Source organism: Ranitomeya variabilis, chromosome 2 (genome assembly GCF_051348905.1).
Source record: "Ranitomeya variabilis isolate aRanVar5 chromosome 2, aRanVar5.hap1, whole genome shotgun sequence".
Lineage (NCBI taxonomy): Eukaryota > Metazoa > Chordata > Amphibia > Anura > Dendrobatidae > Ranitomeya > Ranitomeya variabilis.
The window spans coordinates 616,957,643-616,984,151 of NC_135233.1; the positions used below are offsets into that span (position 1 = coordinate 616,957,643).

At 52.7% G+C, this 26,509-nt stretch overlaps 1 protein-coding gene across 1 annotated transcript in view; it reads right to left on the minus strand.

Annotated features, from left to right (window-relative positions):
• Positions 1-26,509, minus strand: part of ZC3H18 (zinc finger CCCH-type containing 18) — a 72,149-nt gene that overhangs the window by 21,197 nt on the left and 24,443 nt on the right. Inside the window, exon 9 of the mRNA XM_077288805.1 lies at positions 26,124-26,374. Within this exon, the coding sequence (XP_077144920.1) occupies positions 26,124-26,374 (251 nt within the window). The remainder of the gene's footprint in view (positions 1-26,123; positions 26,375-26,509) is intronic.

The following is a 26,509-nucleotide window of genomic DNA, read 5'->3' on the forward strand; positions in this document are numbered from 1 at the left end:
GAGGGGGGACCTGCCTGCTAGCCCCACACTGCTGGAGGGGGGACCGCCTGCTAGCTCCACACTGCTGGAGGGGGAACCTGCCTGCTAGCCCCACACTGCAGGGGGGAGGGGGACCTGCCTGCTAGCCCCACACTGCTGGAAGGGGGACCTGCCTGCTAGCCCCACACTGCTGGAGGGGGGACCTGCCTGCTAGCCCCACACTGCTGGAGGGGGGACCTGCCTGCTAGCCCCACACTGTTGGAAGGGGAACCTGCCTGCTAGCCCCACACTGCTGGAGGGGGGACCTGCCTGCTAGCCCCACACTGCTGGAGGGGGGACCTGCCTGCTAGCCCCACACTGCTGGAGGGGGGACCGCCTGCTAGCTCCACACTGCTGGAGGGGGGACCTGCCTGCTAGCCCCACACTGCTGGAGGGGGGACCTGCCTGCTAGCCCCACACTGCTGGAGGGGGGACCTGCCTGCTAGCCCCACACTGCTGGAGGGGGGACCTGCCTGCTAGCCTCACACTGCTGGAGGGGGGACCGCCTGCTAGCTCCACACTGCTGGAGGGGGAACCTGCCTGCTAGCCCCATACTGCTGGAGGGGGAACCTGCCTGCTAGCCCCACACTGCTGGAGGGGGAACCTGCCTGCTAGCCCCACACTGCAGGGGGGAGGGGGAACCTGCCTGCTAGCCCCACACTGCTGGGGGGGACCTGCCTGCTAGCCCCACACTGCAGGGGGGAGGGGGACCTGCCTGCTAGCCCCACACTGCTGGAAGGGGGACCTGCCTGCTAGCCCCACACTGCTGGAGGGGGGACCTGCCTGCTAGCCCCACACTGCTGGAGGGGGGACCTGCCTGCTAGCCCCACACTGCTGGAGGGGGGACCTGCCTGCTAGCCCCACACTGCTGGACGGGGGACCTGCCTGCTAGCCCCACACTGCTGGAGGGGGGACCGCCTGCTAGCTCCACACTGCTGGAGGGGGAACCTGCCTGCTAGCCCCACACTGCAGGGGGGAGGGGGACCCTGCCTGCTAGCTCCACACTGCAGGGGGGAGGGGGACCTGCCTGCTAGCCCCACACTGCTGGAAGGGGGACCTGCCTGCTAGCCCCACACTGCTGGAGGGGGGACCTGCCTGCTAGCCCCACACTGCTGGAGGGGGGACCTGCCTGCTAGCCCCACACTGCTGGAAGGGGAACCTGCCTGCTAGCCCCACACTGCTGGAGGGGGAACCTGCCTGCTAGCCCCACACCGCTGGGGGTGACCTGCCTGCTAGCCCCACACTGCTGGGGGGAACCCCTGCCTGCTAGCCCCACACTGCTGGGGGGGACCTGCCTGCTAGCCACACACTGCTGGAGGGGGGACCTGCCTGCTAGCCACACACTGCTGGGGGGGGGGGGGGGGCTGCCTGCTAGCCCCACACTGCTGGGGGGGAACCTGCCTGCTAGCCCCACACTGGATTATTGCGGAGTGTCCAAACCCGCTCCTGCGGTCAACACAACAAACACAAAAAGGCAAGGCTCCCCCTGCAATCTCCCTCCCCCAGAACGACAGCTCACAACCCCTCGGGGACGGCCTCCTGCAAACCCTTCCCAGGGAAGACCTCCCGCACTCCATACAGAATTGCACTTATATAAGGACTCACCCACACTGCGGGGGGGGGGGGGGGGGGGGAACCTGCCTGCTACCCCCACAATGCAGGGGGGGAACCTGCCTGCTAGCCCCACACTGCTGGAGTGGGAACCTGTCTGTGCTAGCCCCACACTGCTGGAGGGGGGAACCTGCCTGCTAGCCCCACACTGCTGGAGGGGGAACCTGCCTGCTAGCCCCACACTGCTGGAGGGGGAACCTGCCTGCTAGCCCCACAATGCGGGGGGGGGGGGGGGGGGGACCTGCCTGCTAGCCCCACACTGCGGGGGGAACCTGCCTGCTAGCCCCACACTGCTGGAGGGGGAACCTGCCTGCTAGCCCCACAATGCAGGGGGGAAACCTGCCTGCTAGCTCCACAATGCAGGGGGGAAACCTGCCTGCTAGCCCCACACTGCGGGGGGAACCTGCCTGCTAGTCCCACACTGCTGGAGGGGGAACCTGCCTGCTAGCCCCACACTGCCGGGGGGAACCTGCCTGCTAGCCCCACAATGCAGGGGGCGGAACCTGCCTGCTAGCCCCACAATGCAGGGGGGACCTGCCTGCTAGCCCCACACTGCGGGGGAGAACCTGCCTGTTAGCCCCACACTGCTGGAGGGGGAACCTGCCTGCTAGCCCAACAATGCAGGGGGCGGAACCTGCCTGCTAGCCCCACACTGCGGGGGGGGAACCTGCCTGCTAGCCCCACACTGCCGGAGGGAGAACCTGCCTGCTAGCCCCACACTGCTGGAGGGGGAACCTTCCTGCTAGCCCCACAATGCAGGGGGGGGGAACTGCCTGCTAGCTCCACAATGCAGGGGGGACCTGCCTGCTAGCCCCACACTGTGGGGGGGGGGGGGAACCTGCCTGCTAGCCCCACACTGCTGGAGGGGGAACCTGCCTGCTAGCCCCACACTGCTGGAGGGGGAACCTGCCTGCTAGCCCCACACTGCTGGAGGGGGAACCTGCCTGCTAGCCCCACACTTAAAGAGGAACCTGCCTGCTAGCCCCACACTGCTGGAGGGGGGACCTGCCTGCTAGCCCCACACTGCTGGAGGGGGGACCTGCCTGCTAGCCCCACACTGCTGGAGGGGGGACCTGCCTGCAAGCCCCACACTGCTGGAGGGGGGACCTGCCTGCTAGCTCCATACTGCTGGGGGGGAACCTGCTTGCTAGCCCCACACTGCTGGGGGGGGGGAACCTGCCTGCTAGCCCCACACTGCTGGAGGGGGAACCTGCCTGCTAGCCCCACACTGCTGGAGGGGCTGGAGGGGGTACCTGCCTGCTAGCCCCACACTGCTGGGGGGGACCTGCCTGCTAGCTCCACACTGCTGGGGGGGGACCTGCCAGCTAGCCCCACACTGGATTATTGCTGAGTGTCCAAAGCCGCTCCTGTGGTCAACACAACAAACACAAAAAGGCAAGGCTCCCCCTGCAATCCCCCTCCCCCAGAACGACAGCTCACAACCCCTCGGGGACAGCCTCCTGCAAACCCCTCCCAGGGAAGACCTCCCGCACTCCATACAGAATTGCACTTATATATGGACTCCGTTGCCGACTGCACAGATCACGGAGGGTGGTACATGGCACAATCTGGTCAGACATACCCCAGAACAGAGACCCATATCCAGCACAACAGTACCAAAATGAAGAAAGGTTATGAACATGACAAAGACGGAGAGACTTATATATTTATAATAAATCAATCCCTCGAGACTCTTAAGACCTCTGCTTGCTGTCAGTTAATTGGAATCTTCATGGTTTGCTCTGGATCCGGATCTGTCCTGGACATGCGGCCAGTACAGTCATCAGTTGTGTCTTGTAACGAGTCGCGCGTCCATCATATGATCAGAGCAGATTCCTATCCAGTGGGATACACAGCAAGCAGAGATCTTGAAAACCTTCTCTTCATAAATGGGTATTTGTTGTATAGGGCTCATACAAACAATTTTGCAATTTACCATTTGTTAAAATTTCCAGCTGTTTTTGAGATAACATTTGTTTACAGCTCGTCGCCTTGGAAACCGACTGCCGCTGGTAAAATATGTGCAGTGCTTACAAGCTTTTGTATTGCTCTTGTAAGCATGGTTCTGAAGCTGGTGAGATCGCTGGAGCGTGCAGTCACCTCCTAATCATGCCTGGCTTCATAGTCGTGCTTACAAGTTAAAATAGCAGAGGTGGTCGGTCTCCTAGGCAACAAGAACAAAAAGTGTTAATATCTCATGAATGGCTGCAATTTTTGATAAGCAGTAAATTACATAATTGCTTGTTTTTACAAGGACTATCTGACCTCAGCTCACATGAGGCAACAGACGCAGGATACTAAATCACGCTCTATTAAGCGGCCTCTTCTCCCTTCACACGAATTGCTAAAACCGTGGGCTGAACGGCAGGACACTATTACAGACGCAACGCTCGGAGACGGCTGTCTGCACAGGGTTCACGTCAGGAGGCGTGTGATGTCAGCCCGCAGCGTACCTGCAGACAGCGCCCCCTAGTGGTCAGCTGCAGAATGGCGGTGACATCACTTGGACGCTGTGGAGTGAGATTTTCCACTGGTGTAGGTGGCCTGCATTCCTGCACTGCTCGGAGAGATGACATTTTATCATGTAGACAGACATTCGATCCAAGTAAAGTGAACGCAGCTAAAAAAACAAACAGACAAGCGACGAAGGAGCGAAATAAATTACATTACATGTGAGCTGGCCACACACACACGGTCACCAGATACCGACGACGGAGGAGGCGGTCACCAGATACCGACGACGGAGGAGGCGGTCACCAGATAGCGATGACGGAGGAGGCGGCCACCAGATAGCGATGACGGAGGAAGCGGCCGGCGGTCACCAGATAGCAATGATGGAGGAGGCGGCCGGCGGTCACCAGATACCGACGACGGATGAGGCGGCCGGGGGTCACAAGATACCGACGACGGAGGAGACGGCCGGCGGTCACCAGATACCGACGACGGAGGAGGCGGCCGGCGGTCACCAGATACCGACGACGGAGGCGGCCACCAGATAGCGACGACGGAGGAGGCGGCCGGCGGTCACCAGATAGCGACGACGGAGGAGGCGGCCGGCGGTCACCAGATAGCGACGACGGAGGAGGCGGCCGGCGGTCACCAGATAGCGACGACGGAGGAGGCGGCCGGCGGTCACCAGATAGCGACGACGGAGGAGGCGGCCGGCGGTCACCAGATACCGACGACGGAGGCGGTCACCAGATAGCGACGACGGAGGAGGCGGCCGGCGGTCACCAGATAGCGACGACGGAGGAGGCGGCCGGCGGTCACCAGATAGCGACGACGGAGGAGGCGGCCGGCGGTCACCAGATAGAGACGACGGAGGAGGCGGCCGGCAGTCACCAGATACCGACGACGGAGGAGGCAGCTGACGGTCACCAGATACCGACGACGGAGGAGGCGGCCGGCGGTCACCAGATACCGACCACGGAGGAGGCGGCCGGCGGTCACCAGATACCGACCACGGAGGAGGCGGCCGGCGGTCACCAGATACCGATCACGGAGGAGGCGGCCGGCGGTCACCAGATACCGACCACGGAGGAGGCGGCCGGCGGTCACCAGATACCGACGATGGAGGAGGCGGCCGGCGGTCACCAGATACCGATCACGGAGAAGGCGGCCGGCGGTCACCAGATACCGACAACGGAGGAGGCGGCCGGCGGTCACCAGATACCGACGACGGAGGAGGCGGCCGGCGGTCACCAGATACCGACGACGGAGGAGGCAGCCGGCGGTCACCAGATACCGACGACGGAGGAGGCGGCCGGCGGTCACCAGATACCGACGACGGAGGAGGCGGCCGGCGGTCACCAGATACCGACGACGGAGGAGGCGGCCGGCGGTCACGAGATACAGACGACTGAGGAAGCGGCCGGCTGTCACCAGATACCGACGATGGAGGAGGCGGCTGGTGGTCACCGGATACCGACATCGGAGGAGGCGGCCGGCGGTCACCAGAAACTGATGATAGAGGCGCGGTTTATGTATAGACCAGCCTGGAAGGTTTCTAGTGATCACTAAGGGGGCACAGATATACGATGGGATCAGCGGTGATCACTGCTGGGGGCAAAGACATGCAATGGGATCAGCGGTAATCACTGCGGGGGGGAACAGACATTCGATGGGATCAGCGGTGATCACTGTAGGGGGGCACAGACATACGATGGGATCAGCAGTGATCACTGCGGAGGCACAGACATTCGATGGGATCAGCGGTGATCACTGTAGGGGGGCACAGACATTCGATGGGATCAGCGGTGATCACTGTAGGGGGGCACAGACATACGATTGGATCAGCGGTAATCACTGCGAGGGGCACAGACATACGATTGGATCAGCGGTGATCACTGCGGGGGGCACAGACATACGATTGGATCAGCGGTGATCACTGCGGGGGGCACAGACATACAATGGGATCAGCAGTGATCACTGCGAGGGGCACAGACATTCGATGGGATCAGCGGTGATCACAGCAGGGGCACAGACGTTCGACAGGATCAGCGGTGGCTGTAGGGGGCACAGACATACGATGGGATCAGCAGTGATCACTGCGGGGGGCAGACATACGATGGGATCAGCGGTGATCACTGCGGGGGACACAGCATACAAAGGGATCAGTGGTGATCACTGCGGGGGCACAGACATACGATGGGATCAGCAGTGATCACTGCGGAGGCACAGACATTCGATGGGATCAGCGGTGATCACTGTAGGGGGGCACAGACATTCGATGGGATCAGCGGTGATCACTGTAGGGGGGCACAGACATACGATTGGATCAGCAGTAATCACTGCGAGGGGCACAGACATACGATTGGATCAGCGGTGATCACTGCGGGGGGCACAGACATACGATTGGATCAGCGGTGATCACTGCGGGGGGCACAGACATACGATTGGATCAGCGGTGATCACTGCGGGGGGCGCAGACATACGATTGGATCAGCGGTGATCACTGCGGGGGGCGCAGACATACGATTGGATCAGCGGTGATCACTGCGGGGGGCACAGACATACGATTGGATCAGCGGTGATCACTGCGGGGGGCACAGACATACGATTGGATCAGCGGTGATCACTGCGGGGGGCACAGACATACGATTGGATCAGCGGTGATCACTGCGGGGGGCAGAGACATACGATTGGATCAGCGGTGATCACTGCGGGGGGCAGAGACATACGATTGGATCAGCGGTGATCACTGCGGGGGGCACAGACATATGATTGGATCAGCAGTGATCACTGCGGGGTGCACAGACATACGATTGGATCAGCGGTGATCACTGTAGGGGGGCACAGACATACGATGGGATCAGCAGTGATCACTGTAGGGGGGCACAGACATTCGATGGGATCAGCGGTGATCACTGTAGGGGGGCACAGACATACGATTGGATCAGCGGTAATCACTGCGAGGGGCACAGACATACGATTGGATCAGCGGTGATCACTGCGAGGGGCACAGACATACGATTGGATCAGCGGTGATCACTGCGGGGGGCACAGACATAAGATTGGATCAGCGGTGATCACTGCGGGGGGCACAGACATACGATTGGATCAGCGATCACTGTAGGAGGGCACAGACATACGATTGGATCAGCGGTGATCACTGCGGGGGGGCACAGACATACGATTGGATCAGCGGTGATCACTGCGGGGGGGGCACAGACATACGATTGGATCAGCGGTGATCACTGCGGGGGGCACAGACATACGATTGTATCAGTGGTGATCACTGTAGGGGGGCAGAGACATACGATTGGATCAGTGGTGATCACTGCGGGGGGCACAGATACGATTGGATCAGTGGTGGTCACAGACATATGATGGGATCAGCAGTGATCACTGCGGGGGGCACAGATATACAACGGGATCAGTGATTTTGTACACCTCACTACAGAAGGTTTTAAGACCAAGATGTGATCTGGGGACAGTACAGTCTGGATGCTATCGGATTATGAGGGGGTAACATGGACACCGGCCACATTACAGGGAAGTCGATGCTGGGTCACATATGTTGCAGATCATCTGTACAGAAGTCTGCAGGAAAATGATCGCCGGAGACCAATCACGCTGAGTTTGGAAAAATAAATAAATAGAATGACAGTAAAAACTCTTAATAACACTGGTGCATCCACCGGAAACGTGCTGTAAGCTGCAATGAGACATACGGCCTGTGCTCTGGACGCAGCGCATCAATGCGAAGCAGCAGAGATGCCACAGGCCGAGCATTGTTCTGCCAGCCGATATCTCCCCGCGATGGCGTCACGCTGCGTGTTACTAGATAACATTTGATCGCTGCTTGTTCCTGAAGGAATCATTTCCTCTGTTTACAAAGTAGTTGCTGAGCGGCACAGAATAAACCCATCCAAAACACTGGACTGAGCACGCAGCAATGAGAGTACCGGCCCTTTAAGTAAACACGTCGAGGGGCACGGAGGTTACTGTGCTCCTGAGTGACCCAGACACAACCGGGTGCCCATCCGCACCTGCCGACGTCACCGTTAAATATTGATCGTGCCCGGCTGCTATTTATACCCATCTATATCTGCCCAGTGATCTCACGCTGGAACCATCTGCATCCTGGAGGAGATCCAGACCCGATAATACTCCGCCCCGCCTGTCACAGCAGACGTCTGATAATCCAGAAAGAACAGGCCCGGAGGACACACTCTGGATTATCGGACATCTGTAAGATAAATGTATTAGTGATGGGTGGGGAGACGCGAGGAAGGAAGAGGGAGCCATCCGGGCACAACCTCATCCATTCCAGACTATCAGGTGGTCGTCTGACAACTTCCAAATAAAGTGATGGATTATAGGAGAATACAGTGAAGGAGACGAGCAGAGAGAATGCAGAGCACGGGTCTATGGGGTCCCAATCACCATGAGAAAGGGGTACGGCGGGAGGACGAGCAGTGAAATGGGAGATAACAGGAAGCAATAGCTGCTTCCTCCGCACGGTAAATCATATAAGCCACTAATTCCATACAGACTAAAATCGGGGCCTTTATTCGAGATCATAGGGAACATAACGGCTCCGGGTCCGACGGCACCAACGGCTCCGGACCCAGGGCAGAGGTGCCGCCGTGTACTGGAACGTCCAGTCCACACTTGCACAGAAGGAAACAAGTCATGTAATAAACTCCGCAAGCAATTATTTCATAGAGAAAACAGGAAGTGGAAAGATCAGGATTTTACTCCGATCTCATCGCCCGGAGAGGAGGAGCGGCCCTGTGTCCAACACCGTCTACACATCCTCTGCAAGAAAAGCCGGTGAAATCCCAGATTGGTCAACAGCGGACGAGGAAAAGGCTGCAGGCTAAAAATGAGGCACACACCCTGATGTCAGACTGTACCCGCTACTACGGGGCGAGTATGTAACACAGGGCGAGCGGTGCCAGCAGCAACAAACCGCACATCCCTGTTACATAAACGCCAGCCACGACCAGAGGACATGGACCTGGAGGTGTAAGAACCAGACATCCCATGATAGTGGTCCCCACACTATACCCTATATACAGTGCAGCCACCCCACAAATAAATCACATTACTTGTTATTATACCCCAGAGCTGCACTCACTATTCTGCTGGTGCAGTCACTGTGTACATACATTACTGATCCTGAGTTACATCCTGCATTATACTCCAGAGCTGCACTCACTATTCTGCTGGTGCAGTCACTGTGTACATACATTACATTACTGATCCTGAGTTACATCCTGTATTATACCCCAGAGCTGCACTCACTATTCTGCTGGTGCAGTCACTGTGTACATACATTACATTACTGATCCTGAGTTACATCCTGCATTATACTCCAGAGCTGCACTCACTATTCTGCTGGTGCAGTCACTGTGTACATACATTACATTACTGATCCGGAGTTACATCCTGTATTATACCCCAGAGCTGCACTCACTATTCTGCTGGTGCAGTCAATGTGTACATACAGTTGTGGCCAAAAGTATTGACACCCCTGCAATTCTGTCAGATAATGCTCAGTTTCTTCCTGAAAATGATTGCAAACACAAATTCTTTGGTATTATTATCTTCATTTAATTTGTCTTAAATGAACAAACACAAAAGAGAAAGAAACAAAAAGCAAAACATTGATCATTTCACACAAAACTCCAAAAATGGGCCAGACAAAAGTATTGGCAAGCCTAATACTTGGTTGCACAACCTTTAGCCAAAATAACTGCGACCAAACGCTTCCGGTAACCATCAATGAGTTTCTTACAATGCTCTGCTGGAATTTTAGACCATTCTTCTTTGGCAAACTGCTCCAGGTCCCTGATATTTGAAGGGTGCCTTCTCCAAACTGCCATTTTTAGATCTCTCCACAGGTGTTCTATGGGATTCAGGTCTGGACTCATTGCTGGCCACCTTAGAAGTCTCCAGTGCTTTCTTTCAAACCATTTTCTAGTGCTTTTTGAAGTGTGTTTTGGGTCATTGTCCTACTGGAAGACCCATGACCTCTGAGGGAGACCCAGCTTTCTCACACTGGGCCCTACATTATGCTGCAAAATTTGTTGGTAGTCTTCAGACTTCATAATGCCATGCACACGGTCAAGCAGTCCGGTGCCAGAGGCAGCAAAGCAACCCCAAAACATCAGAGAACCTCCACCATGTTTGACTGTAGGGACCGTTTTCTTTGAATGCCTCTTTTTTTCTCCTTTAAACTCTATGTTGATGCCTTTGCCCAAAAAGCTCTACTTTTGTCTCATCTGACCAGAGAACATTCTTCCTAAACGTTTTAGGCTTTTTCAGGTAAGTTTTGGCAAACTCCAGCCTGGCTTTTTTATGTCTCGGGGTAAGAAGTGGGGTCTTCCTGGGTCTCCTACCATACAGTCCCTTTTCATTCAGACGCTGATGGATAGTACGGGTTGACACTGTTGTACCCTCGGACTGCAGGGCAGCTTGAACTTGTTTGGATGTTAGTCGAGGTTCTTTATCCAACATCTGCACAATCTTGCGTTGAAATCTGTTGTAAATTTTTCTTTTCCGTCCACATCTAGGGAGGTTAGCCACAGTGCCATGGACTTTAAACTTCTTGATGACACTGCGCACGGTAGACACAGGAACATTCAAAGGGAGATGGACTTGTAGCCTTGAGATTGCTCATGCTTCCTCACAATTTGGTTTCTCAAGTCCTCAGATAGTTCTTTGGTCTTCTTTCTTTTCTCCACGCTCAATGTGGTACACACAAGGACACAGGACAGAGGTTAAGTCAACTTTAATCCATGTCAACTGGCTGCAAGTGTGATTTGGTTATTGCCAACACCTGTTAGGTGCCACAGGTAAGTTACAGGTGTTGATAATTACACTAATTAGAGAAGTATCACATGAATTTTCGAACAGTGCCAATACTTTTGTCCACCCCCTTTTTTATGTTTGGTGTGGAATTATATCCAATTTGGCTTTAGGACAATTCTTTTTTCATTTAAGACAAATTAAATGAAGATAATAATACCAAAGAATTTGTGTTCGCAATCATTTTCAGGAAGAAACTGAGTATTATCTGGCAGAATTGCAGGGGTGTCAATACTTTTGGCCACAACTGTACATTACCTTACTGATCCTGAGTTACAGCCTGTATTATACCCCAGAGCTGCACTCACTATTCTGTTGGTGCAGTCACTGTGTACATACATTACATTACTGATCCTGAGTTACATCCTGCATTATACTCCAGAGCTGCACTCACTATTCTGCTGGTGCAGTCACTGTGTACATACATTACATTACTGATCCTGAGTTACATCCTGTAGATCTTTTATTATAAAAATGAAAAACATAACAATAATAATAACAGAAACAAAACGGTAATATCAGCCAGAAAAAAATAATCAGTATACTGAACACTGGTCCAGCCGCTCATTCTCTCCTCTCACACATATTATACAGTATATACAGAATAACTATTTTGACCTTCTGGTCCGGTCACCAAACAAAATAATAATAACAAATAAAATAAACAATGGCAAACAAACTTTTTTTTTTTTTTTTTTTAGTTTTAAATAAAATAGCCACAAATTTAAACAAATATATACAATACCAAGCTATCCTCCATTCCCAACCCCCCGCACTGACCTGAGAGCTGGTCCTGCGTCTCATGCCTCAGTCCATGTCCAACGTCCATAGGCCAGATCAGGCAGTGCCAGTTTTCCCCCAAACAACCCAGTGTCCCATAGTCCCACAAGATAAACCCACCTCCCCCCCTTTCCCACCACCCAACCTAACGCCTACACCCAAATCTATATCCCCATATACAATATATACAGCAGCACACACCACAATAATCACAACTCACGAAGCCCAAGTTCGGCGCCTGCAGCCCTACATCACTGTATAATGATCAAACAAAACAAAAATCTACAGTGTCAGCAGCAGCCCACCACCAGGAAAGGAGATGACCAGACTAGGGCACACTAAAAGAAAAGCCCCTCCAGAGGAGAGCGGCCCTCCGTGCGCCCAGTCTCCCATACTCCAGAGAGCGCACCTTCACCAGGTCACCGAGTATGGTCCTAAACACATCATCCACGAGGAGGATTTTTCGTTGCGTCGATACTAAGCACCGTGCTTTCCACGTGTGATACCTAACCACTGCGCTAACTAGAAATAAGGTGCAACGGTCCCGACCACCAAGGTCTCCGAATGCTCCATAGGCCCATTCCGCATAGGAGAGACCGGCCAGCCGAGACCAGCCAATGAAGGCGCCCACCCTGTTGTACACCTCTGTGTTGAAGGGACAATGAAGCAGGAAATGGTCCATGCTTTCCAGCAAGGTACCACAATGCTCCCGAGGACAATTCCTGTCCTCAGAGCTCCTACACTTCAGATTGTCCCTCACACACAGTTTCCCATGGAAGCAGCGCCAAGCCAAGTCCCAAAACTTCGAGGGGATCCGGATAGAATTCAAAAGATGTAAACCCACTCCAAGATCCCGACTTGGGCAGTCCCTGAGCGCCAGAGGCCTCTGGAAATGGGTCAACAGAACCCTATTGTCAAGGAGTTTCCTTGGCAGAGTCCTGATCTCCCACATTCCCAGACCCCACCGACGAATTACCTTCAGAACCAAGGTAGCGTAAGCCGGAAGATGTCCATGCGGTATGCGAAGATCCTTCACTTGCCCTCCTGTCTCCCATTCCTGGAAGAAAGGCTGAAACCATCCCCTACAGGCGAATACCCACGGAGGAGCCCTCTCTTTCCAGAGGTTTGCAATATTGATCTTAATGAAGGTATCCACAAGGAATACCACAGGGTTGACCATACCCAACCCTCCTAGTCTCCTCGTACGGTAAGTAACCTCCCTCTTGACCAGGTTCAGTCTATTCCCCCATAACAGTTGGAAGAACAAACTGTAGACCCGAGTCCAGAGAGATTCCGGCAAGATGCACACACTGCCCAGATAAATCAGTAAAGGGAGCAGGTAAGTTTTGATCAGGTTTACCCTTTCCCTTAGGGTCAAAGACCAACCCTTCCATTGGTTCACCTTCTGAGTGGCGATCTCTAGCCTGCTGTCCCAATTTTGTTTGGGGTAATCCCCCTGGCCAAAATCGATGCCAAGGATTTTTGCAGAGATTTTGGGTCCTGGAAGGGTGTCCGGGAGATCAAAACCAGGATCTCCTCCTCCCAGCCAGAGACTCTCACACTTATCCCGGTTGATCTTGGACCCGGATGCCTCCGAGTAGCGATCTACCTCTGACATCAGCCACCCTGCCTCCTCGTGAGAGGAAACAAACACGGTGACATCATCGGCATACGCCACCACCCTCAGAGTGGCCTCCGGTGCTGCCTGGTCCATCCCGATCCCGGCCAACGGTCCACCCTCCTAACAAGAGGGTCAATCGCAAACACGTACAGCAGCGGGCTCAAGGGACAACCCTGGCGAACACTGGACCCAACCTCAAAAGAGCTGCCAATCCAACCATTCACAAGCGGGAAACTCTCTGCCCCACTGTACAAGGTCTTAAGCCAATCAACAAACCCCCCCGGCAGGCCATATCTCAGAAGGACGGACCAGAGGTACTCGTGATTAACCCGATCAAACGCTTTTGCCTGGTCCAGTGACAGCATGTACCCCTTCCAGTGACCAGCCCTACCCTGCTCCACTGCCTCCCGGACACAGAGCACAGCACTAAATGTGCTGCGGCCTGGAACAGAGCAATGCTGGGCCTCCGAAAGGAGTCGGGGTGCAAATTTCACCAGCCGATTAAACAGCACCTTTGCCAGAACCTTCCTGTCTGCATTGAGAAGCGCTATGGGATGCCAATTCTCAATGCAAGATGGGACCTTACCCTTTGACAAGATGATCAGAGCAGACCTCCTCATTGACTTCGGCAGAGTGCCCGAGGAAAGACACTCATTGAATACCTCAGTCAAGAGGGGAACCAAAACGTCCTTAAAGGTCTTATAGAATTCAGATGTTAAGCCATCTGGACCAGGCGATTTTTTTTGGGCAAGCCCTTCAATCGCCAACTGAACTTCCTCTTCCCTGATCATTTCTGTCAAACTGTCAAGAGAGGGGTCTACCCCTGGTTCGGGGACGGCTTCAGCCAGGAAAGCCGACATCTCATCCCAATCAAGATCCCTCTTCCCCAAGAGGTGCGAGTAGAAGGATCTGACAACCTCCAGGATCCCTGATCTGGATCGCCTCAGGGACCCCGTAGTGTCGACCAGTCCTGTAACTACTTTACTATTCACTGACATCTTGCAGTTTCTGTAAGGGTCGGGCGAGCGGTACTTCCCGTAATCCCTCTCAAAAACCAAAGATGCGTGTCTATCGTACTGACACCTCATAAGCAAAGATTTCACTCTGGAGATCTCCTCGCGGCTACCTCCAGTTGAGACAAGATGTTCGAGTTTCCTCCTCAGACCCTGATACAGGCGGTACCTGCTCAGATTCCTGAGGCTCGAGAGCTGGCGGAAGAATCTCGCCACCCTTTCCTTGAACATCTCCCACCACTCTGACTTACTACTACAAAGATCCAGTAAGGGTACCTGGCTCTGAAGAAAATCCTCAAAGGACTGTCTTATCTCCACTTCTTCCAAGAGAGAGGAATTGAGCCTCCAAAAGCCTCTTCCCATCCGGAGGGTCTCTGTAACATTCAGAGAAAACAAAATTAAACAGTGGTCGGAGAACTCCACCTCAACAACAGACACTGCTGAAGAGACAGCTTCCTCCTTTAAATAAAACCTATCTATTCTGGACCTACAGTTACCTCTATGATAGGTGAACCCCTCGTGGCCTGGGGTGTGCCGAATGTGGACATCCACCAGGCGAGCCTCACTAGCTATACTATTAAGGGCGACGCTATCATAAGTCAGCTTGTCTCTGGAACCTCCTCTATCTCGGGGCCTCGTGACAGCATTGAAGTCCCCTCCAAAGACAACCTGCCGACTTGTAAAAAGGTAGGGCTTGATCCTCATAAAGAGACACTTCCGGTCCCACTTAGATTGGGGACCATAGATGTTGATGAGCCGGAGCTCTTGTCCCTTCATGAGGACATCTAAGATCAGGCACCTCCCCATTTCTAACTCAATAACCCGTCGGCATTCCACCGGTGCGGTAAAAAGGACCGCCACTCCGCTATACGGCTCGGCCGCAAGAGACCAATAGGAGGGCCCGAGTCTCCACTCCCTCTTAGCTTTAAACACATCTGCCATGTTTGGCAGCCTGGTCTCCTGCAAAAAGAAAATGTCAGCTTCAACCCGGCTGAGAAAATCAAAGGCCGCAAATCTAGCTGTATTTGACTTTATGCTGGCGACATTAATGGACGCCAGCGTCAACGGAGTGGGTTCCGCCATCATTGGTGATTGAGTTAGATGGCTTTCTTTTTCCCACTACCCTTATCCTCTGCCTCAGAGGAGGAATCCTTCCCCCTCTTTAATGACAATGAGGTATCCATTCCCATGTGTTTTTTATTTTTATCGTCCTCGTCTCCGGACTCTGGGCCAGTCCCTCCCTCCAAGGATCTTACATTCCCCGAAGAAGGAGACTCGGCGTCCCCTGTGAGCCCCGCCGAAGCCAGAACCTCACCCTCAGCTTCCTCCTCAGAGGAAGAGATGTTTTCAAGGGCTTGGAACCGGTTAGAAAGACCAACCAGAGGGGAGTCGGTTTTTCCTTCCTTAGGTACCTTGGTCAGAGCGGGAGAAGATTTTTTATCTCCCTTCTTTCTCTTCTTTTTGGTGCCGAGCTTACGCTTGTTCTCTAGCCACTGCCTATTATCCTCATCCATACTTTCATAATGGGAGGACTCTGAGGCAGTGGCACTTTCCTCCCTGTGGATCCTCCTGACCTCCTCATCCAACTCATCATCCCTCGGGGCCTCAGCAGCAAGACTGGCGTCCAGGACAGGAGCCGCCCCAGTAGCCCGAGGCTCGCCCAGCTCCCTATCCTGTCTGCGCTTGTCTAGATGCCTTAGCTGGGCAGGCGTCTTTTTATTGCTTTTCTTCCTTGGCCCCTCAGCTCCCTCACCCCTGCTAGTCCCTTCCCCAGCAGAATCAGCCTCACGGCTTTCTCCCACCGGGGTCACGACTGCGTTAGCGAAAGAGCGAGGACAACGGCTGAATGGGTGACCTAACTCACCACACAGGTGGCACCTAATCTCCACACAAGATGCAGCAAGATGGCCAATATCCCCACACAATGCACACTTCTGCACAGTGCAGTTTGCGCTGAAGTGTGTGGGGTCGCCGCACCTGTGACAGAGCTTCGGTTGCCCCTGGTAGAAGACCAGGATACGATCCCTACCCAGGAAGGCAGATGATGGTATGTGGGCAACCGTACCCCCTGAACGCTTAAGTTTTACCATAAACGTCCAGGCCCCTGACCAGATACCAAACTCGTCACGGTTTTTCTTTGGCATTTCTACCACCTCTCCATACCGGCCAAGCCACGTCATGATGTCGTAACAAGAAAGCGACTCGTTACAAGTCATCACGGTCACTTTCTCGACTTGGTTTTGGCGAGACGCCACCTGAACGGTAAAGTCTCGCCAGCCAGGCTCATTTTTTGCCAACTCATAGTTCGACCAGAAGAGCTCAAGCCCCTCCGGCCGAACAAAGCTGACATCAAACTCAGGTGTGGAATAGGGATGTATCAAGGCATAGATGTCAATCGCCTTGAAGCCCATCTTCAGCAGGAGCTCCACAACTTTAGACCTTGGAGGACACGCATCACTGCCCCTCCACCGAAGACGGACCACATTCCTACGCACACTACCTGGCCCAGCTGTTGGGAGGGACCACACTGTATCCCCCCCTCTTTGCTCTCGGAAGGCCCCGAGGCCATGCCTCTCTATCCAGAAGGATAGATCAACCTCTCGACCCTCTACCATTAGTGATCTCTCTCCCCTCTTTAGAGCCTCCAGGAGACGCCGTTGCAACATGCCGTCCCCAGAGCCCAGAGACGAGGAGGATGCCCTATTTCCCCCGGAGGTGACAGCGGCAAAACTCCTGACAGGTGCTGCCACCACTGGGGGGGGCAACCGGACCAGTGACCACATCCACACCAACAGCATCACCATTACCCACCTCCATAACCCCCTCACCCTCTACCAAACCAGCAACCACACCACTAGACAAAGACTTTTCCTCATCCATACCCACCACCACATTCACTCCTGCTGGACCAGTGACAACAGGGGGTGACACTTTGACCTCCGCATCATCAGGCACAAGGGGCTGAGTCTCCTCCACAGAACTGGAGGCGACCTCACCCCTGGTCTTACGTGTGCCCTCCGCATCATCAGATGATATTTTCTGCTGCTTTACTGCTGACACTAGGCGCCGCTGATCTTTCGCCGCTGTGGCGCGCCGCTGATCCTTCATATCAGCATCTTGTTGACCAGCGACGCCAACACAGAACAGGACTTTAGTGGGAGGACCAGAACGCCCAGCCCCGGTAACCCCCTCACACTGCCGCCGCTTCTCAACTAAGTGATCAGCGGCAACAGCATTCAGGGGCACCGAGGCTACCGGAGCTGCCCCTGACCCCGGGCTGCTCCCCCCTCCCACTGGGGAGCGCACCACAGTGTCGTGGCCTGATTTTTTGCCTGCCGCCGGGCCGCCCTCACTGTCCAGCCTCTCGGCTGATGCACCTGCTGCTACGTCCCTGCTACTACAAGCAGAGACAGAGCTCTGCGCCTCACTACCGTGCTTTGTAATCTCCCCGTGCCTTTGCACCGGATCCACAGCAGAACCCGGGCTGGGCTGGGCAACGGGGCTTATACAGCGAGCTGACCCTGCAGCCGACTCAGGGGGTACAGGGAGGGGGGCATACACATAGCTTACCGCTTCCTGCAGCTTTGGCTTGGTGGTTTTCTTTGCCTTTTTTTTTCTGGCCCCCAGGTGCCTCCTCTGGTAAATCATCACCAAGATGGAAGTTCTGAAGGCACACTGGGGACTCCAGGAGCTTGATCTCTGCCATTAGCGCCCCTCCCTGGCCGATGTTGTCACTGTCCTCCCCAGAGCCAGCAGAACTGCGACGAGATGTCATTGTCGCCTGTCCAGCAGGGAGCTCGCTGCACGTGGCCTGTGAGTGACTAAGCAGGCTGCCAGGTGGGGATTTCTGCTGGTCATCCTCCTTCTCCTCATCATCATCATCATCATCCACCTGGCTCCCAGGCTGCAGCCCCATCTGCCTTTGCTCTCTGTTATCAGCCATTTCTCTAAATCGGTCTTCATTTATAAGCTTTTCTTTAAATGGTCCACTTTTTTCAAGAATAAATGCTTTTCTTACCTCCAGGTCATTAATTTCAAGCTTCAGGATCTTTACCTCCGCCTGGAATTGCGTCTTCCTGGGTCTGGAGGCGCCTGCAGCTTTTGCGCTTGTGCAGCGCAGCTCCTCCCGCAGCCTTCTCAGTGTCTTACTCGCATCTTCGTACTCACGAAGGTGGCTCATGACCCGGGAGGCATAGGTGGACACAGACTCCCGGGGTCTCTGCAGCGCCCAACCCTCCTCAGTGAGGTCGGCCTCACCTCCGTGAGCACTCAGTTTTCCTCCGGAAGGGCCGTCATCCTGCACGCTAGCAGGCTTCTCCTCCACGGAAGCCTTGCGGCTTCTCTGGGTCTCTGCAGACCTGGGGGGAGTAGGAGCCACATTGCTGCGACTCCTGGTGGAGTGTCTCACCCCCGAATCCTCTGATGTGCAGGCTGGTTGCTGGTTCCTTCTGCCCCCCGCCAGCCTGGTCCGGGAAGCAGAAGCCTGGGACTTGGCCCCCTCATTCATCCCAGGAAACCCACTCCCTCCCTGGGTAAGAGAGAGAGCAGGTCCCCGGGCGGAGAGGTGGTGGTTCCCAGGAGCTCAGGAGCACACAGCAGGTTCAGCAGCGACCGCACCCACAATTAGGACAATGAGCAGCAGCTGAGCAGAGCTGCACCCACTATTCTGCTGGTGCAGTCACTGTGTACATACATTACATTACTGATCCTGAGTTACATCCTGTATTATACCCCAGAGCTGCACTCACTATTCTGCTGGTGCAGTCACTGTGTACATACATTATATTACTGATCCTGAGTTACATCCTGTATTATACCCCAGAGCTGCACTCTCTATTCTGCTGGTGCAGTCACTGTGTACACACATTACATTACTGATCCTAAGTTACATCTTGTATTATACTCCAGAGCTGCACTCACTATTCTGCTGGTGCAGTCACTGTGTACATACATTACATTACTGATCCTGAGTTACATCCTGTATTATCCTCCAGAGCTGCACTCACTATTCTGCTGGTGCAGTCACTGTGTACATACATTACTGATCCTGAGTTACATCCTGTATCATATCCCAGAGCTGCACTCACTATTCTGCTGGTGCAGTCACTGTGTACATACATTACTGATCCTGAGTTACATCCTGTATTATACCCCAGAGCTGCACTCACTATTCTGCTGGTGCAGTCACTGTGTACATACATTACTGATCCTGAGTTACATCCTGTATTATACCCCAGAGCTGCACTCACTATTCTGCTGGTGCAGTCACTGTGTACATACATTACATTACTGATCCTAAGTTACATCTTGTATTATACTCCAGAGCTGCACTCACTATTCTGCTCGTGCAGTCATTGTGTACATACATTACTCATCCAGAGTTATATCCTGTATTATACTCCAGAGCTGCTCCAGAGCAGCTGGTGCAGTCACTGTGTACATACATTACATTACTGATCCTGAGTTGCATCCTGTACTATCCTCCAGAGATGCACTCACTATTCTGCTGGTGCAGTCACTGTGTAAATACATTACATTACTGATCCTGAGTTGCATCCTGTACTATCCTCCAGAGCTGCACTCACTATTCTGCTGGTGCAATCACTGGGTACATACATTACATTACTGATCCTGAGTTACATCCTATATTACACCCAAGAGATGTACTCACTATTCTGCTGGTGCAGTCACTGTGTACATACATTACATTACTGATCCTGAGTTACATCCTGTATTATACTCCAGAGCTGCATTCACTATTCTGCTGGTGCAGTCACTGTGTACATACATTACATTACTGATCTTGAGTTACATCCTGTATTATCCTCCAGAGCTGCACTCACTAATCTGCTGGTGCAGTCACTGTGTACATACATTACATTACTGATCCTGAGTTACATCCTGTATTATCCTCCAGAGCTGCACTCACTATTCTGCTGGTGCAGTCACTGTGTACATACATTACATTACTGATCCTGAGTTACCTCCTGTATTATCCTCCAGAGCTGCACTCACTATTCTGCTGGTGCAGTCACTGTGTACATACATTACTGATCCTGAGTTACATCCTGTATTATACCTCAGTGTAGTCCATAATAATTTTTTGCACGGGACGGGATTTTGTTGCACGGGACGGTATGTGCCAATCCGCTTTCTTTTCTATGGACATACAGATTCTCTTTCTTTGGAAGTGGCACCCGTAATCCGTGGTGTGTGTGCAGCTTCATTAACCCGAGGTCATACAGCTGTGCCTTCGTCCTGTTTCTCTCCCATGTTGTGTAGTCTATATTAACGAGTGCAGCTCTGGAGTATAATACAGATGTAACCAGGATCAGTAGAGCGTCTCCCCTCGGACAGCAGATATTAGTAACGCTTGTTCCCCCTCCTGATGATGATCTGGAGATAACACCTTGATGATTTTATCTATTATATCTACATTTCTTCTTGTGTAACGACTTCCAAGATTGATCTGTTTCGCTGACTATGACGACAACAAGATGCAAAATAACGTTATATTCTTTTCTATTATTCGATTATGCAATTTGGGCGTGTGGGGAAATGACTCACATCCGGGCCGAGCAGAGAGAAAAAGGAAATCTCTACACTAAACAATTCCAGGTCAGTCTGGTTTCACTGCCGCCTTCCATGGGGCGAATAAATAACAAATACAAAATAAAAACATCACTAAAAACTTACTAAGAAGGTATCAAAAGGTATCAATGGTAACAATAGTGACCGGAGAATGGACGGATCAGTGACAGTCTGCACCAACGCCGGAGGAGCTGGGGGAGCGCCGGCGTCCCGCACAGACGCCGGGGGAGCGCCGGCGTCCCGCACCGACGCCGGGGGAGCGCCAGCGTCCCGCACCGACGCCGGGGGAGCGCCAGCGTCCCGCACCGACGCCGGAGGAGCACCAGCGTCCCGCACCGACGCCGGAGGAGCGCCAGCGTCCCGCACCGACGCCGGAGGAGCGCCAGCGTCCCGCACCGACGCCGGAGGAGCGCCAGCGTCCCGCACCGACGCCGGAGGAGCGCCAGTGTCCCGCACCGACGCCGGAGGAGCGCCAGCGTCCTGCACCGACGCCGGAGGAGCGCCGGCGTCCTGCACCGACGCCGGAAGAGCGCCAGCATCCTGCACCGATGCTGCTCACATCGCCATTTGCAAGGTGACCTGGCAGCAGGTTACTAGTCTTCTAGTGTTAATCTCCAGATTTTATCCGAAGTACAGCATGCAGCCCCATTAGTGAAATTGCTGGAATCAGGGTCTCAGTCTCTACATTATGCTGCTGTCAGATTCCATTTAACACCAAGCAGCACGTTCCATGAGTGACAAAGAACACACAGATCCACGGCCACGCCTGAGTGCAGACGCTTCCCGGGCTATTTTTAGCTCCATCTATTAATAGCTGCACAGACCAAAGGCGAGAAGTGCGGAGCTAAAATGCAGAGCAAGCAGGTCAGGAGCCGCCACCGCGCGGGGAGAAGCGAGCGTGTCACTGAGGATGGTAAGGATACGGAGCAATGTGCAGCCGACACAGACACCCAGCACTGACACCAGGGTGAATGTGCAGCCACAATACATTATCAGACAAGTGAGCAAACGAGCGCTCAGTCAACCGCAGGGCAAACAATCCATCGCTTGACCACTAAGTGAGAAAACGAGCGCTCAGCCAACCGCAGGGCAAGCAATCCATCGCTCAACCAATAAGTGAGCAAACGAGCGCTCAGCCAACCGCAGGGCAAGCAATCCATCGCCCAACCAATAAGTGAGCAAACGAGCGCTCAGCCAACCGCAGGGCAAGCAACTGATTTATCGCTATAGCAATAAATTAGAAAACGAGTGCTCAGCCGACTCACTTATTGGTCGAGCGATCAAACAACTGCTTACCCAACTGCAGGACAAACAATCGATTGTCCGCTCGACCGACAAATGAGCAAACGACCGCTCAGCAGACTGCTTGCCCTGCAATAGACGAGCGCTTGAAAAAAAAAAAAAAAAAGTAGATTTGTCAACATTAGATCCAAGGGATTGGTAAAGGTTTGGTGGGGGGGGGACAGACGGCCCCAGGACACCCAACCGTCAGCAGAACGAAATAATCACCATCTGTATACCAGCAGTGTAGTTACAGCAGCGCAGCTGCAGCCTACGACCATGCGATATACACTTCCATTGAACAGTGCCAGGCATGCAAATATATAAGTTTTTGTTTTATTTAAAAGAACTATAAAAAAAAAAATTTACATTTGAAGCTTCTCCTCCCATACAAAAGCAAAAAGCAGAAAATGTCAGAAAGTAACCAGAACTTAAGTTACATAGAGGAATTTCATGCACGGATGAAACACCGCACAGAATTCAGTATTAGGAAAGCACCAGCGGCTTTACCAGCGCACGAGGAAAGCACCAGCGGCTTTACCAGCGCACGAGAAAAGCACCAGCGGCTTTACTAGCCATGAGGAAAGCGCCATCGGCTTTACCAGCGCACGAGGAAAGCGCCATCGGCTTTACTAGCGCACGAGGAAAGCTCCATCGGCTAAGATGAAAGCCCCATCGGCTTTACTAGCGCACGAGGAAAGCCCCATCGGCATTACCAGCGCAAGTGGAAAGCACCATCGGCTTTACCAGCGCACGAGGAAAGCGCCATCAGCTTTACTAGTGCATGCGGAAAGCACCATCGACTTTACCAGCCACGAGGAAAGCACTATCGGCTTTACCAGCGCACGAGGAAAGCACCATCGGCTTTACCAGCACACGAGGAAAGCACCATAAGCTTTATCAGCGCACGAGGAAAGCACCATCGGTTTTACCAGCGCACGAGGAAAGCAAGAGCGGCTTTACCAGCGCACAAGGAAAGCACCAGCGGCTTTACCAGCGTACGGGGAATGACAGCCCAATATTTAACCTTAATAGGCGAGGCCGGGTCTCTCCCCACCAAATACTACAGAGGGGCCCAGAAGAAAGCGGCCGGTTCAGGGTGGTGTGTGTGGGGACTGCAGACCCCAAATACATGGCTGTTGCACTATTAATGCAAAAATATGATTACTATATTCCCTTTATGCACACCTAAGTGCACACCTGAAAATAAACACTAAAGACCAGCGGCATGGCGGAGCGTCTGCCCAAACCGTGCGCTTCCCACGCCGCAAACAGAAGCAGCTTTGACTTTTACAACATCAGAGGAACATAGCTGAAGAGTGAAGAGCTTGCAAGCGCTGCACTCCTTACCTGGCCACAGCTGACAGACCAGCCACCTCCGCTCTTGGCAGCAGAGAGGATTTTGCTTGTTTTTTTCCCAAGCACTTTACAATTTTACCCCCTTTTAGAAAAAATTCCAGTTTAAGAATCACAATTGGCCTGCCTGCTAAGAATCACAATCCGCCTGCCTGCTGATTGTTTCTGTGCAAGGTTCATTACACACCTAAAGGACGGATGCCTGGAAGAGGCAGAGGGCTCAGCGGATTAGCAGATGAATACCTTGAAAGCTTCACTAGATGTTAGGAAATGTGTGTCTGACTCGTCACTGATGGAAGGGGGAAAAAAAGAGAAAAAACAAGCCGGACAGGTCGTAAACTGCTGTCAAATAAAGAACGCGTGCGGAGGGGGAAACCACGCGCTGAAAGAGGCAGAGTCACAAGGAGCAGGTAAACCAGAGGAAAGTACAAGGCCCGGCTGATGCACGGTCAGGGAAAGTTTCCTGGAAGCTCCTTTAGTCTTGTTACAACCAAATTTAACACTGAAAATAGAAAAAAAAAAAAAAAAGTAAAACCAGGACGGAGCCCGAGGCTCTGATCCACCTCAGCAGAGAAGTTCCAGGCACCAGCGCTGCAAACACACAACAGGGGCGCTCCGCGGTGTTAAAGGGAAGGTGCCATCACCTTGTTTTTTTCCTCCCCTTGGATCATAACCACTGTACTGTGGACACGGACTTATGAGGCTTCTTTATAGCCTCAGCTGTGTTCTCGAATGAGACCAATCATCTTAATATACAGTCATGACCGAAAGTGCTGGCGCCCTTGAAATTGTTTCAAAAATGAAGTATTTTTCCCAGAAAATTATTGCAGTTACACACGTTTTGTTATGTTCTTTGTGTGTATTGGAACAAAACAAAACAAACAAAAAAAAAAGCAAACTGGACATAATGTCACACAAAACCTACAAAATGGACTGGACAAAATTGTTGGCACCTTTTCAAATTTGTGGGTAAAGAACTTTGTTTCCAGCATGTGATGCTCGTTCACACTCACCTGTGGCAAGTAACAGTTGTGGATAATATGAATATCACACCTGAAACCAGATAAAATGGGGAGAAGTTGGCTCCATCTTTGCATTGTGTGTCTTTGTGCCACACTAAGCATGGAGAACAGAAAGAGGACAAGAGAACGGTCTGAGGACTTGAGAAACAAAATTTTTGAACATCAACTATCTCAAGGTTACAAAGTCCATCTCCAGAGATCTTGAAGTTCCTTTTTCCAGAGTGCACAACATAATGAAGGAGTTTACAACCCATGGCACTGCAGCTAATCTCCTCGAATGGTAGAAATTGATGGAAGGTTGCAGAACACAAAAATCCAGATGGTGGATAAGCCCCAATCAAATTCCAAAGAAATCCAAGCTGTCCTGAAGGCTCAGAGTGCATCAGTGTTAGCGCAAACGCTATGGCAAGAGACCCAGGAGGACCCCACTGCTGACACAGAGACATAAAAATGATAACACTGCAGTTTGCCAAAATGTACGCGAGTTACTTCTGGGAATGTGTCTCGTGGACAGATGAGACCAAGATGGAGCTTTTAAGTAAAGCACATCATTCTACTGTTTACCAAAAAAGGAATAAAGCCTACAAATAAAAGAACACTGTACCTACAGTCAGACAAGGTGCAGGGTCACAGATGTTTTGGGGTCGGTTTGCTGCTTCTTGCACTGGGTTATTAAACTGTATGCAAAGTATCATGAAATCTGAAGATTACCAAAAGGATTTTGGGTGGCAATGTACTGCCCAGTGTCAGAAAGATGGGAGTGTGTCCTAGGTCATGGGTCTTCCCAGCACGACAATGACCCCAAACATACCTCAAGCCCCCAGAAATGGATGGAAACAAATCACTGGAGATTTATGAAATGGCAGCGATGAGTCTGGATCTAAATCCCATTGATCACCCGAGGAGAGATCTTAAAATTGCTGTTGGGAGAAGACGCCTTCACATATGAGAGACCTGGAGAAGTTTGCAAGGGAAGAGCGCTCCAAAATCCCACCTGAGAGGTTGTGGATGGTCATAGGAAGCGATTGATTGCAGGTAATTATTCCAAAGGGGGTGCAACAAAATATTAAGGAGGGCGCCAACACTTTTGCCTTGAGTGTATAATGTGCTGAAAAGCAGCAAAAAAAAACAAAAAAAAACCCCAAACCTAAGTGAGGTGAAATTAAGGAAAATAAATAGAGGTTAAACCCTTTACGATTTGTTTTCCTTGTCTCTATCGATCAGTTGACATTTTCTGACAGATAGAACTATTTTTTGGAGTTGTATCCAGGACTTGTTGTATTTTTGCTTTTCGAGATGTAGCTTTTTTTTTTATACCATTTTGGTGTCAATAAGACTTGATGATCTCCGTTTATTCAATTTCCGGGGGATGTAAATATACCCCCAAAAATGTCATCGTTGCCAGGTGGCCCCTTGTTGGCGCACGCCCGGTTATGAGCCCAGCAGTCTCGTCTGTAGATGCCGCTCCGCACCTGGCAACACAATCGTTAATGGCAGGAGACGACCACTAACCTCGGCAGCAGCGGAGACTTTGTCTTCGTTTTGTCCTTTTCCTTGTCTTTATCTTTCTGCCGCTCCTTCTCGTCCCTTTTGCTTCGATCTCTCTCCCATTCATCTTTCCGTTTCTGCCGGTCCTTCTCTCGCTCCCGTTCTCTATCGCGCTCTCTTTCTCGCTGACGACGCTCTCGATCTCTGTCCCTCTCACGGTCTCTGTCTCGCTGTCTGTCTCTGTCCCTATCGCGATCTCGCTCCCGCTCTCTTTCCTGCACAAAAAGAAGAAAAAAAGTATTAAGAGATCAGAGTGCAAAACACCATCGACACGGAGAGACTGCAAAACTCAGCCGCTCAGGAAAGTAAGGAAGCAATCTGCCTTATGTACAGTGACTGCAAAGCTGAAT